Source organism: Rhodnius prolixus, unplaced genomic scaffold (assembly GCF_049639745.1).
Source record: "Rhodnius prolixus isolate KJV_2025 unplaced genomic scaffold, Rpr scaffold_9, whole genome shotgun sequence".
NCBI classification, from domain to species: Eukaryota; Metazoa; Arthropoda; class Insecta; order Hemiptera; family Reduviidae; genus Rhodnius; species Rhodnius prolixus.
The window spans coordinates 18,305,500-18,319,778 of record NW_027411604.1 but is presented as its reverse complement, the minus strand read 5'-3'; the positions used below and the strand labels follow the sequence as shown (position 1 = coordinate 18,319,778).

The window sequence follows — 14,279 nt, the reverse complement described above, 5'->3', positions numbered from 1 at the left end:
TGAATGAGTTCATTAGCTTTTGATATTGATAAAGTGCAATAAGAGAACTCTTTTCCATTCTCTGTATGTGATTCTGGGGATTCCAACCTTTCTCTGGTTTTAGCTCTCTTGAGATGCTACGAAAGGTACCAGCTTCGAATGTGCTCAATCTTAAAAGTAACGCACTAGTGTAAAACTGTTTTGGGTTTAAGTTTGTTCTATTTATTGTATTTGAATGCCCTTAATTTTCATTACAAAACTACCAAATTGCTTTGTAGCAATTCGTTTTATCAAACAATAAGGTTACCTATCTGTTACTGGGTCTAATGCCTTCATTATTTATTAATTTTATTTCACATTTATTCATTTATTTCTCTAAAAGTTTGCTCATCTTTATCTGTCAGACGCCTGCATCTAATGATTTAGATTTCACAAGGATCTTTATTGCAATAATAGTGCAAAATTTAGTCATTGTGAGAATGGCTTAATGAACTTTCCAAAATTGATAAAAAACTATTTCTATTACAGAGAACGTTAGAATTGTTATCGTTTCTAGGACGTCCATTTTCGTAACTTACTTTTACACGTGCGAGTATGAGGGCAATTCTTGATAAGCGGTGAACAATTGAAGGTTCATTTCCCCTTACCAGGAAATAGTACACTGTTTATTTTTTTAGATTCTTACCTTTAAACAATAATACATGTCAACTTTTATAATAAAAACCCTGGTTGGAGAAAGAAGTTACTTAGTTCTTCAACTTTTGCTCCGAAAGTTCGTACTTCCGGTTATACCATTTTACTTTTTTACTTCCTCTTATGGTTCGAACAAGAAATGTGTTTGAGTAGATTGAAAACAAAAAATAGTTTTTCAAATCGTCTCCATTCTCACTCAACTTTTTTTTTACATTTCAAAAAAAAATATATAAACGAGTAAATAAAACAAAAAACTTTTTAATTTTTAACTTGTATATGCCTTATTGTAAGTGGCAGACGTAATTAAGTTTGGAGGCTAAGATAGGGTTGGCTGCTAGTACCGCCATTAAGTACCTCGCCGATATCGATGTTTTAGGATGGGTGCTGAGTTGCCAGTGGGTAGCCCTTTTTCAACAATTGTTTGATAGGGTAAAAGTTATTTGTAGTTCCTAATTCGGCTTTTCAATCTTGCTGTGTCCACAAGGCCTTGGAATATGGATTTCAAACATCACTAAGACAGGACTAGGGATTTAAGGTAATCAGGAATGAGCAGGAAGTTAGTTGCCCGACTAATTTATAGTTTTTCTCCAAAACTCGTTTATTGAAATTGCTGTGCGACAAGGAGCATGCTGATTTGTTTTTTCGATATCAACGGAATCGTCCACAAAGAGTTTCTACCTCAAGGTCAAACAAACTGTCAATCAACACTTTTACTGAGAGGTTCTTGTAAAACTTCGAAAAAAGGTCATTCGTGTAAGACCAAACATTAAGAACAAGTGGGTGTTGCATCACGATAATGCTCCTTGTCATACAGCAATTTCAATAAACGAGTTTTTGGCCAGAAAAAAACATTCCTGTGGCTCCTCAGCCTCCTTATTCGCCTGACTTGAGTCCTTGTGACTTTTTTCTCTTCCCGAAGTTGACAAATCACCCCAAGGGAACTCATTTTGGGACAGTCGAAAACATTCAAACGGCTGTAACCGACCAGCTGAAGGCTATTCCAGTATCGGAGTTCGAGCATTGCTATGAGGAGTGGAAGAAACGTCTCCAGCACTGTGTGGCTTCAGAAGGAAGTTATTTTGAAGGTGACAATATAGAATTGTAATTCTTTTTGAATAAAAAAAATCAGTACCATTACATAATTTACAGACCTCGTATTAAAGTGTGTATATTAATGTTAAAGGTTCTCTGTTAGCTAATTGTTCTTCGCGATCCAATTTAACGGTAAAGCTAAATGTCGAATCGAAGACAAACTCATCAATCTAAATTTCTCAGCCAGATTGTGAACTCTGTTTCTTGTGTTAGTACTTTTACTTTCGATAGACCATACAAATTTTATAAGTTCCCAAATCTCAATAAGCTGATTGCAAAATTAATCTGTCAAGGCCGTGGGGCTATAAGGATGATTGTAGGCCTATTAACTGGGCCACTGCAGGCTTCAGAAAACACATGCATCACATGGGCCTGGCGGATGATAGCCTTTGTAGGTTCTGTCAGGAAGAGGAGGAAAGAGGCACTGCACGTGTTGTGTCAGTGTGAGGGGCTTGTCTGGGCTAAGGATGTTACTTCTCGGGGAAGAAAAAAACCAAGGCCTGTGAGCTTTTTACCCAAGAGTCGCACTCCAGAATTAAGAGTCTGATCAAAAGGATTGGAAGGTGAACTGTATCCAAAGGGAGTAGGCCTTGGGGCCGCCCTAGACTAATCTAATCAAATCTAGATCTCAAAAACTAAATATAGCCTTCACATCCCAAATGGCCTTCTAACTTGAACGACGTCAGAAGCATCGCTGTCCAACGTGACAAACTATAATCTCTGCTCCTTCCCTCGATATGTACGCTTATGAAAGATTAAAAATGTAATTATCACACTTAGAGATGCGTAATAAGGAAGCTGTCAATAAAACATTTGGATAATGATGCAGCAAGTGGTTTACTGTTCAAGTATAAAACAAGAGATCAAATTGGAAACTTAGTTTACAAGAAGTTGTTTACAGTTTTATCAATTGATTTTTCAAACTGTGTAGGAATTTAAATTGAAAAAATTCCAGAAATGTTAAATATTTTTTCTATGCTAAACAATATTGTTTAGTAGTTGGGCAGAAGCACAGGCCTGCACACCCTGGCAAACTGACAATAGCATTGAGGGTGCTGCTAGAAAAGAGTCGAACCCTCGGCAGTAGTATATTTGATGATGGTAGGGATCTAACTGTAGGAGCGGTGGTCCTTCTCTGATGGGGTTCAGCGTACGGAGTGTCGCAACAACAACCCCCAGACTGCAGTACTAGATAGAACTCTGGTTTCTATGGTTACTGTTCGGCTCCGCCCTATCTATCTTCTACTTGCTATACCCATCCTCTGCTAGATCTCTTACCGCTGCATTTTATCCAACTTGCACAAAAGAGTATATACTTATATGCAATATATCAGATTTCTCTAATAATAATTGTATTTTCCAATGTTACCTTCTAATAGTTTGTGAACAAATGAAAATAAAATAAAACAAATCTTGTGTAAAACCAGATTTAACTTTCTCTCGTCGCAGTTCACTAATTTGTCGTCAAAATTTTCTTGAATTCTGTTACTTTAAGTTAATTGACTTTAATATGGCTTAAATTTCACTGATGAAGGGAGTATAGTAACGTACTCAGCTCCTCAAGAAACCAAGTAAAATCAACATTCCTCGAGAACAAGTTTCATATCAAGAGATTGTGACTAAAGCACGTTACTACTAAGCAGTTCAAAATGAAACTTTTAGGCCCAAAAACAGAGTTAAATTCATCCTTTTATCACGAAATTTAAGTATTAACTCTAATATATATAAGTATAAATTTGTTCTCCTTTAATCTGCACTATTTAGTAGTTGAGTTTACATTGGCGCCAAGCTTTAAACCTCAATTTTTCTTAATTTAAATTTTTTAGCACATACCTCTATGTAATAAAACGATTTTAAATAAATGTATTATTCAAATGTGAACCTTAAAATATTCCAAAGCCCACGTTAGAGAAAGGGTTTAACTTCGTCTCCATCTTTCGCGTAACAAATGAGGCGTTTTGGTGGCTACTCGGTGAACTAGAGAGAAATTGAAGTAACTTCAATGTAAAATGTTTGAATTGTTTAAAGTGTAAAATATGAATTTAGGTACAATATTTACAACATTCTACTGTACAACAGTGCCATCGAGTGGTAGATACGATTTCATCCTCCCTTGAGAAGAAAGAGTGTCTTTCTCGATGTGAAGCAAGCCTTCGATCGGGTTTGGCACCCGGGCTTGCTCTGGAAACTCAAGGGCATTCTTCCGTTCAAACACTTCCTCATCTTGAAGTCCTATTTGTCTGATCGTTATTTTCAAACTCAAATCGGAACATCGTATTCAGCTGAACATCGCATTGAAGCGGGGTGTTCCTCAAGGAAGCATCTTAGGAGCTATCCTATATGTTATATACACAGCAGACATACCGATCCATCCTGAAACTTTCCTTCTAACTTATGCAGATGATACCGCTATACTTTCTCCTCACATTGATCCGGTAACTTCACACAGAAACCTTCAAAGCTCATCTCTTTTCTCTTGAGGGATGGTTCAAAAAAATGGAAAAATCAAGTTAAATGAAACAAAATCTCAAATTATTACTTTTACTCTCCGCCGCATCACTCTTCCTCCGCATCTTCTATGACTCAATTCCAATTCCTCCTGCTAATGTTGTGTCCGTTATCTTGGGCTGTATTTAGACAAAAGACTGGCTTGGAACCCCCACACACGACTTAAACGAACTGAAGTTAACAGGCGTTATCGACTACTTAAAAGACAACTAGACCAGCGATCTAATCTTTTATTTAATAACAAACGACTGATTTACAATTCTATACTAAAACCCACCTGGATGTACTGGTATTGAACTGTGGGGTTCAACGAAACGCTCCAATCTTCAACGAATTCAAACTTTTCAGTCTAAAATTCTCCATTTTACGTTTCAAATCTACCTATCCATACAGACTTGGAAATTCCTGGTTTGAGGTCAGTTTGCCTCGAACTCGCTATAAAAGTTTTCATCAGAACTTGCACTCTCATTCCAATCCTCTTGTCTGCCATTATATTATCTCATCACCTTCCAGATCATCTTCCCAGACGATTAAAACGCCTGTGGCCTCGCGATTTTCTCTCTTCTGAGGAGAGTAGCAAATCCTGGAGACGACTTAGGGAGTATCACTGGGTAACTTCTCCCCTCAATTAGTGAGTTTGTAGTGGTTAGTTATTGTCATTTTTGCTAATAGTGCACCTAGCGCTGGTGTAACTTAACAAATGAATTAAGAAATAAAAAAAGTTACTGTATTTAATTTGTAATAATAGTAATTATTAGTTATACAGGGTACTAACCACTGAACTAATCCCTTTCCTAGAATTATTAACGTTAATTATATTGATGTTATGTTCAAATTGAATTATATGTAATGTTCTAAATTATAATGATGAAATTGTAAATCCTCAGCATCTCTCTTTTCGTTATGTAAAGCCCTGATGAACTAAATATAGTTCGAAACATTTGCGTAAAGAGTGGTTATTCCTTTGTTAACCAGATTTTCATTATTTTTATTTGTTGAAAGCCTTGATAAGAACTGATCGTTAATCAGAAAGGGTTTTTTTCTCCAAAAAGTTCATTACACAGAAAAGAGATTCGAAAGAATTTGCTTTTCCAAAATAGAATTTATCGTTAGTAACTAAGCATCTTCTGCAATTTTGTTAAAAAATATCAAATCAAGAAGAAATATAGAACTAGTTTTTCGTAGTGTTTGTGAAGGGATGGCCCTCTTTCACCCCACCCTTATAAATATACAAGAGTTCCTAATGAATAGGTTTGTAGGGAACAAAGAAAGGTACACAAGGTGGCGAAGCTGGTACATACATACCTGGCCCTAGGGTCCACATATATTCTATAGAAGTTTCTTACCCCCATCTAGAACTTTCTAGTTTTTACTATATTCAATGTTCAGTTATAAACAAACCTGTTCAGTGTTCTGGCTGAAGATTCTAAATGGCCACAAATAAACAGACCAATCATCCACTTTTATCTATATATCGCCAGTTTACTCAATGATAAGGTAAACGTCTAGAATGTGTGAAATTGTGTGGTTATTCACTGTCTAGTTAAACTATTGTTTACTATTCAGGTGTTTAATTGTTGGTTACCAGTTGCAGTTCAGTCTAACCTAAACACTCCCATTTTGGTAATATTTTTATCTTTTTTTTCAATAGCAGTGTCTAAATATATGATAATTGAGATGTAGAAATAAGTATCTTATCCAATTTTTTTAAATAAATCTGGACCACAAAGTCATGCTGCCAACATTTTGTTTATGTTGATTAGAAAGAAATGAAGGAAGTAGAAATATTTAATACGAGTCTTAATGAAGTGAGTTATTTTTTTGGTTTAACAATTAAATATTTGTAGTGACAACAATGAGATTGTAACTATAAAGACGAGAGACTGACTGGCTATATTAATCTTTTACTTGTAACGCACTCATCTAGCTTTAAAGCTAGGAGAAACTAAATGATGAAAGATTTCTTTATATTAATTGAATGTTTACTTTTCAATCGTACAAGTCATTCTCCAAACACCATTATTTATGCAGTCTTGTTTCAGTTAGGAATGGAAAAGTTTTAAGTAGTTATTTGAGTATTGTACTTTTTTAATTAATATTATTCAAGGCAAGCAGATAATTTTTCTCGTGTAACCAACAATTAATGACTTAGATAATTTAACTTCAGGCAATATTTATAAAGGGATGGTTATTTCTTTTTTTCCCAATTTTGTGGTCCATTCTACTTTTATTAAATACTCACAAGAGCAGTAAACATTGATTCTTTCATTGTAGAATATTGTTTTTCTTTTTTTGATGACTGATTTACAAGTCCTAAAAATGATCTAGTCTCAAAATAAACTTGGCATTAATACAAATGAAAAATTTTGACTGAAATTTACAATTATCCTTTTTTCCCCTTGTATTTATTATTTCACGTACAACAACCTCAGAGGAAATATCCATTTTGAGAGGTCCCTTAATTACGAAAAAGTGTTTTTTACTTGTGTTTGTGATTGATTGTATCCAACGTAATGAATGATTGCAGAAGATTGATACAAGATATTTCGATAACTTTCAAGTGGCAGCCATGTTGTGTGATTATAGGTAAAATCGGTGAACAAGAAGAGATGTTTTCAGTATTTTTGAGGTTTACTCGTAACTATTGCTACAATCGTTACTTGCAAGTTTGTTTACTGATCATCACTAACATACGAATCGAGAGCTTTTAATTGATTAATTTGTGTAACTTTTTTTTTGTTGAGACGTTGTAACTGAGAACTTTTTGTGTTTAATGATTGGAGCTATGAATTAATAGTAGCTTTTTGTATTAGTTCTGTATTATTTAAACGAAAGTAGTCTTTTTCTGCTTTGATTTGTAGTACCAAAACTTTGATAGGGCGATGCCCTTATTACAAATAAATAAATCTACAGCTTTAATTTGGAAAATTCAATCTTAATTGAATAGTTTCGCTCTTAAGTTCTATTTTTTGTGTAATGTACAGTTCTATTACTAGTTTAATGTTAATGAGTCTAATGTACAATAGAACTATTAGCTTCCGTACATTTTCCTATTTCCTTTCTGGCTTGTAGTGTAGAACCCACTTCTCATTACAGTAATTAATCGGCGCACAAAATCCTTAGCTTCTATTATGAAAAACAGACCAAAACATTGCTGCATAATTATCTTATTGTTTTGCTTCAGTTTCTTTTAGTCCTCTTTGACGAATTCAGCACTCATTTTACACCCTTAATAGTAGGATCGTCTAATTCTGTATTTGGCACCTTCTTTGGTTACAGTTTTTGGCCAATTGTCGTCTTGTACAAGTACTATTCAGCCACCTTTTAACTTCACTGTAGAAAATATAGGACATCCTTCAATAACCTTCACTAACTTTAGATTTATTTCCATTGTTAGCACATAAAACGTTCAAAAAAACAATAAATTTTGTGACGGCATGATATTCAATTTTAATATAATGAAACTTGTTTACTATTACAACTACTAGATAACTATTCGACAAATTCTGGCCATTGAAGTTGTTATTTCAATTCGTGTAACTTTAAAACGAAAATACCCATTCATATCCACGTTATCTCCAATGCAAAGGAATGTTTACTATGTCCTGTTATGCACACTTTATCTTATAAAAACCACTAGTTTTTTTAGAACTCAAGGGTTTAAAACGGATATTTCAGTGAAAATTGTGTATATGTACTCAATTCTTCATCTCTTCTTACAAGTAGTGAGTGTACCGAAATCTAGTGTCTTAATTTGTATGTCAGCTCCAATATACAATATCAACGCTATGTTTAATTATCATTCATTCAAGTGTATGATTGTGTGTCAGTATCCATCGTAATCAACAACGAAAATAGCGCAGGAAATGTGTATTAGCTTTGATACTACCAGAGGAAGCCACAATAAGTTTTTGGTTAAATTCAGTTCATATCCATAAGTGCAAATTTACTGAAAATATTTTCTAGTATTCTGAGATTTTACTTGTGAAGGACTGTCTACAATTTCAGTTAGACTTTAGTACTGATTGCTAACTTACAAATTACAACTTTTTTGGGAAACTTTGATCCTGAGGGAAATTAAAAAAAATGTTAAAACTAAAGACGTAACTGTTACAATCTAGTTAATTTATTTAAAACATTTCTATTAAAAACAAATTGTGTTTGATTAATTTTGAAATAATACCATTTTACGCACTATTACAGCCATATTTTTATTGAAAATAAACAATCTTTTGTATATTTCAAGCAAGTATTTGTGGACTTTTATATTATATAATTATAAAATTCAAAACATGGATAACTTCAGTAGTTTAGGACTGGTTTTCTAGTTCTGTTTCTTGTCTATATGGGCTAGAAATTAATACCTGTTATTCATTAATTTTAATGGTAACTATTGGATGAGATTACTATCAATATGCAGGTAATTTGTTTGAATTTAATTCTACATTTATTTTCCCACAAAGTTTTAGACATAAATTTGGGAAATTTAAATTTCTATTGATCAAAGATCCATAAAAACCATTCAGCTGGAAGACGCAATTTTAATTATATTAATTTACCATTAATAAATCTAAATTAAATGTTAAATTTGTAGTAATTTAATGTTTTCTCAGTTTCAATAAAATCCATTTTCTTCTCTGTTTTTCCAAGATTTTACTGATTGCAAATTCTGTTTTTTCCCAATTTTTTCTCTTTTAAATTATCAGAATTTACTAGGATACCCTACAGACTCCACTAAAATTTATTTTGAGGACCTGTAGCAGATTTTTTTAATGTTAATGTTAAGCTTTTTACTTTAATTCGAGAGTATTCGTTTAAATTCCTAACTTAATAAAATTAAGCTAGAATAATTAAATGCACTTACAAAACTCATGAAGAAAATCTGTTAATCCGAAGTGCATCTTTACACATTTGATTTCTGAGTTTACTTTTCTCTTTTGAGAAAATTCCACTCAAAAAGTTGCCAACTTTAATGGTTATACACGTTCGTAGAATGAAGACTTCTGTAAAAAAAAAAAAAAAAAGACAATGTCTGATGTACCTAACCTAGGTTTCCTAAACCCAGTTTTATGTATCACACACTATCTCTGCAGGTTTTATCATGTGATTATTGCGATTTATTTTTACGATATCCACGCTGATCTCACAAGATCTCTGAAATAAGTGGCTAGTCTTATATTCCCTTTAAAAAAAAATAATTTTTTCTCCCGAGACCAGCTGTTCGAAATTAAATAGAAAATAATAAGTTACTTGGAACGCTCGTCTGGAAAAATATGAAACTCGGCACGGGAAAGAAAAAGAAAATCAAGGCGTTAGAAAAAGTTCTTTAGGAACTTCACTCAAATTGAATCATTTTCCGTTTGTATCCATTGTGTATTCATAGTTTTCGATCTCTTGTAATTATTATATTCTCTCTTTCCCAATTGGAAATGACATTTTATTAATGAAAATCTATAGCCTACAGCGGAATGTGCTTATTGTTGAAGATGGATGGAGTGCTTATGTTCAGTAATCATAGGAAAGCATATGATGAACTTACGATTAAAGTAACAGGAAACCTTAGAATAATCAGTTCTAGTCACATGCAAAAGTTCAATCTATTGCAGCTTTTTCACTGGCTTCATTGTTAATACATGTCAATTGAACTAGATATTCTTAATACTGGGTAGCTTGATCCCATCTTAAACTACTTATTTATTAACTTTTTAATAATAATATTTATTATTTCATTTTTGTTGCATTTTCTTTTGAAATAAAAGAAGTTAATATTTTCTTGTTTTTTTTTCTGTTGCAGGGCATTCGAGTGTTTAATTTTGGAGCATGTTGCTCGGTCGTTCTCAGTTGTTATTAGCTGGCATTCCAACTGGAGTAGCATTAATCGGTCTGTTGTGGCTAAAACGCCGCCGTTTAAATCAGTCCCTCCACCACACTGACCCTGGTGGGTCAAAACAAGAAGAACAATTTAATAAAGAAATATTAGTAATTGAAGAAGAAGAAGAAGAAGAAAACTCTAAAGAAAATTTTATCACTTGTAAAAAAATTGAAGAAGTTTATAGAGAAAATTCTAAAATTGTGGAAGATTCAACTTTTAGTAAAAGTGTAGAAAAATTTCAGACATCAGAAGATTTAGTTGAAGAGGCTGATACTGAAGAAGAGGAAGAAGAATCGAAGGTCACAGAAGAATCAACGGAGATTCCACTAATATTCGATATTGAATTGAAAGAAAACGAAGAAAAAATTGAAATAAAACAAGAAGTTAATATTTTAAAAGAAGTAGAAAAAACTGAAGTGGCTGCAGAAGACAGACAAGAGAGCATCAACACTGAGGATCAAATTTCAGAAATAAAAACTAACAGATTATCCGAACCCAGTGTACCACTTGCGGATAATATTAGTGAAAACACAGTTGATTTACGAGCTACAGAAGAGCTGAAGATTGAAGAGCAACCGGTGGAACAGTTAGTTAGTTCTTCAATTGAAGCAACTGAAAAAGAAACTATTCAACAGCAAGAAGTCAAAAAAGGTCAAGAAAAAGAAGTAGAAGAAGGAGCTACAGCAAATATGAAGACCGGTTCTACACAGCTTGCTGAAAAGCTAGCTAGTCTAGAGTTGGACACAATGAAAATTAGAGATGAAAATGTGGATTCAGAACAGAAAGTGTGCGCTGAACGAGATTCAGCCAATCATAGTCCTTCGGAAGTAATGCTAGCTTCTCCATCAATCAGTAATTTTAGCGATGCTCATTCAGAGGTATGTTTTGTGCTTTAAGTTCTTAAATAATTTATTCGTTTTATATGTTTTTGGCTGCACTAATATCTGGGATTGCAATTTCGTTTGTAAATTCATACTAGCAATCATTAAATCCATTTTACTTTATACTAAAGTGCCTTTACATTAGAAAAGTACAGAAAACAAAAGATTTCAATTTGTTTTAATGGCAAGTTTTTGTAATTGAAGTTCCCTTCTTAAATATTACTCGCAAGCAAATTATTTGATGGCTAAAATTAATGGGCAGCAAACATTCGCGGATTTTGTTTTTCTTAAATTTGTTTTTATGATTATTATAAAGCTATATCAATCAAAGCTCTTTGCCTAATATTTGCAGGGATCCAGTGACAGTGGTAAAGGCCATAGCGATGTAGCTACATCGCCTTCAAGAACTCCAGCAGGAGGTAGCAGTTTAGCTGGAGATCTTGCACCATCAATATATGAATTCGTACTTCCACAGGTATGCGATAAGTATTGAAAAATATTCATTATCATTCGGAGGACTCGCTGTTTATTTTTGTAAAGCTAAAACTCATAGATCTTTTAGTCATCTTATGTTTGGAAGAAAAAGTATGAATCTCATCGAGTTAGATTGGCCATATTCATTTATCTTAGAAATGATTTTGGCCGGTCTAAGAAGTGGTCCGATGTAAATTGTTAATCTTGATGGTAAACAGACATATCAATGTTACCAAACAAATTAAATGACCATATGTTTTTACATTATCTAAGATCCTGGCACTTAGTGATTTCCATAACAAGTCGATCTCCGATTAATGTTATTTCGTTATTGATCAGGCAGTCAGTCCACTGTAAAGTATGTTGTAGAAGTTCGTAGCAATAGTATCTGAAACCCCGATGTACAGGGAATCCTCTAGTGCTCCCAATCCAGTGGGCTAAAACTGAGATATTTCTGTCCTTCTCAACTTGTTGAATTTCCAGTAAAGTCGACAACTTAGGTCAATTATATCAAAGCATTGATGCAACTGGCAGAATGTACTGATTTCAAATAGACATTACATATAGTGACATATTTGTAACTTAAAGCGAGTAAGCTTTATTTCTGACGAACATGTTGCAATATTTAGTGATCTTTTCTTTGCTTAATCTAATACCAAATCATTCTCGAATAAAGTTACGTTAGGTAAAGTGTGAATAGCGATATGTAATGTGGATAATAATTGCATTAAACGCTCTTCAACCTAGCTCGAAAGAAATTTTGAAGGCATTATGAAGCGATATGTTCAAAGACTATTCATTAAAAATTGGTGTATTTACAAGGAACAAAAAGTAATTTTCCTTAAAACTTTGTCTCTGATAATAGAAATTAAAACGTCATAATAAATAATTCTAAGCTTTAGTAATTCCCCTATATATTTTTAATTATTTATAACTCTTTTTCTTTTAGATTATCGTTGGGAGATTAATAGGACGCCGTGGTACATTTCTGCACGAGATCAGAACAAGCACCCAGACAAATATTTATATAAAAAGGCATCCAGATACAAACAAACTAAAAATATGTGCAATCGAAGGTTTGTATATTTTAATATGAAACTATTTATTATTCAGGTTTTAAAGAAAGGTTTATTTTTGGTATTTTATGGACTTTAAACGCTGGAAAAGAAAACAGAATTTGGTTGCAGCTAACCGAAGAAAACGTTGAAATACAACAGTTTGGTTGTTATTTTAGGCTTAGACCATTCTTGAGAATGCCTTTTATTGGCGCTCTCCATCTTTCTCTTAATTTAAATAACATTTAATTAATGTTGGCTAGAAAAACAAATTATTTGCTCTAAAATTAAATGTTTATTTATTTTTCAGGAAGTCAGCAAGATATTGAAAAAGCCTTAGCGAAAATCAGACAGAAGTTCCCATTAAGACGTTTTCCGCAGTTAACATTAGAAAAAGTATCATTTGTAACGTTAAATACACTACCGCCATTAAAATTAGAAGATTTCCATGTAAGTTTTTTTTTTTGTATTTATTTAATTTTGGTTCTATTTTATATAAATATATCATTAATTATTTTTATTTCCGTTATATGTTACAGCTGCAGTTAGTTGAAAATGTTAATAATGACGTAATATTGTCAAGTTTAATAACTGCAGCACACTTTTTCTTACAACAACCGTCACATCCTTCATACGGTTCTCTAGGAGCACTGAATCAAGTTATGAATCAAGTGTATTCTACATCTGAAGCTCCCACTTTAGAAACTCCTATCAAAGGTAAAAATGCTGAATATGTTTTTATTTGAGGGCGGCTTTCAAGCAAATTGATTAATATTTTATGTACATAACTGTCACCTCTTTCATTGACAAATGATGAAGGGAAAAAAACCAGCCATAATACGATATTTTGGTATGTAACATGGTTAGGTTACTTTATTCCAACTATGTTATCTCAAAAAATCTTATAAAATTACGTTTTTTTCATTTATCTTTTATCAGACGATATTAATGACTGAGACGCCATTACAATGTTTTTTTTCTCCTATTTTGATGTAAAAGAACGCATTTGGTATATATGTTGTGAAGGACAGTAAGAATATCCCTTACTTTCCTTCATTGTATTCCTTACTAATTAATATTGAATTATAGATGCAGTATGTGCAGCTCCAACAATGGGCGGTTGGTATCGTGCTCAGATAGTTAGCTTAGATGAAGAAGCTGGTACTTCCACTGTAAGGTTCCTAGATTATGGCGGATATCTAACTATGGAATCAACTAATCTTAGACAGATAAGAGCAGACCTGCTAGCCTTGCCATTTCAAGCTGTTGAATGCTATTTAGCCAATGTAGCACCTGCAGGTATTTTTGTTTTATAATATTTTATTTTTAAATAGCGTTATAAGAAAATATCAAAGATTATTACTTGTGGAAACGCTATAGAACTCTCTTGCAGAGTTCTCTAATCCGAGTCCGCGTTGCATGACGAGATTTTCGTGCCCAGGAATCCCATTTGTAACGTTGTCTCTATTGAGAGAATCCCAAATGCCGGCAGCCATAGATTGCCATCCGAGCTATTTAATTAAAAGTAAAAAATAATTGCTACTGAAGTATAATGTAAATAACACAGATTAACCTTTAAAAAGGGGGTGGAAAATTTGGAATTTTTAATATGTTAACGGTATCAGTACCAAAAAAAAATACTTGATAGCAGTTCAAGAGTCTTTCCCTGACCTTTCTCGTATTACCTGATAGTTTTTATCGCTGAGCAGTCGAAGTTTTATGAAT

General features: G+C 33.1%; 1 protein-coding gene across 6 annotated transcripts in view; it reads left to right on the top strand.

Annotated features, from left to right (window-relative positions):
• The window catches only part of spoon (A-kinase anchor protein spoonbill), a 191,940-nt gene that overhangs the window by 171,376 nt on the left and 6,285 nt on the right, over positions 1-14,279 (top strand). For 5 of the 6 annotated variants that reach the window (XR_012458334.1, XM_074127613.1, XM_074127614.1 and 2 more), the window contains 6 exons: positions 10,067-11,022; positions 11,378-11,500; positions 12,449-12,575; positions 12,865-13,004; positions 13,094-13,271; positions 13,644-13,853. Coding sequence is in view for 5 of the 6 variants with exons in the window: in XM_074127613.1 (XP_073983714.1) it covers positions 10,093-11,022; positions 11,378-11,500; positions 12,449-12,575; positions 12,865-13,004; positions 13,094-13,271; positions 13,644-13,853 (1,708 nt within the window). In the remaining variant the exon portion in view is untranslated. Of the gene's footprint in view, positions 1-8,539; positions 8,693-10,066; positions 11,023-11,377; positions 11,501-12,448; positions 12,576-12,864; positions 13,005-13,093; positions 13,272-13,643; positions 13,854-14,279 lie in introns of those variants that run through there. The other variant, XM_074127618.1, reaches the window with a different exon arrangement.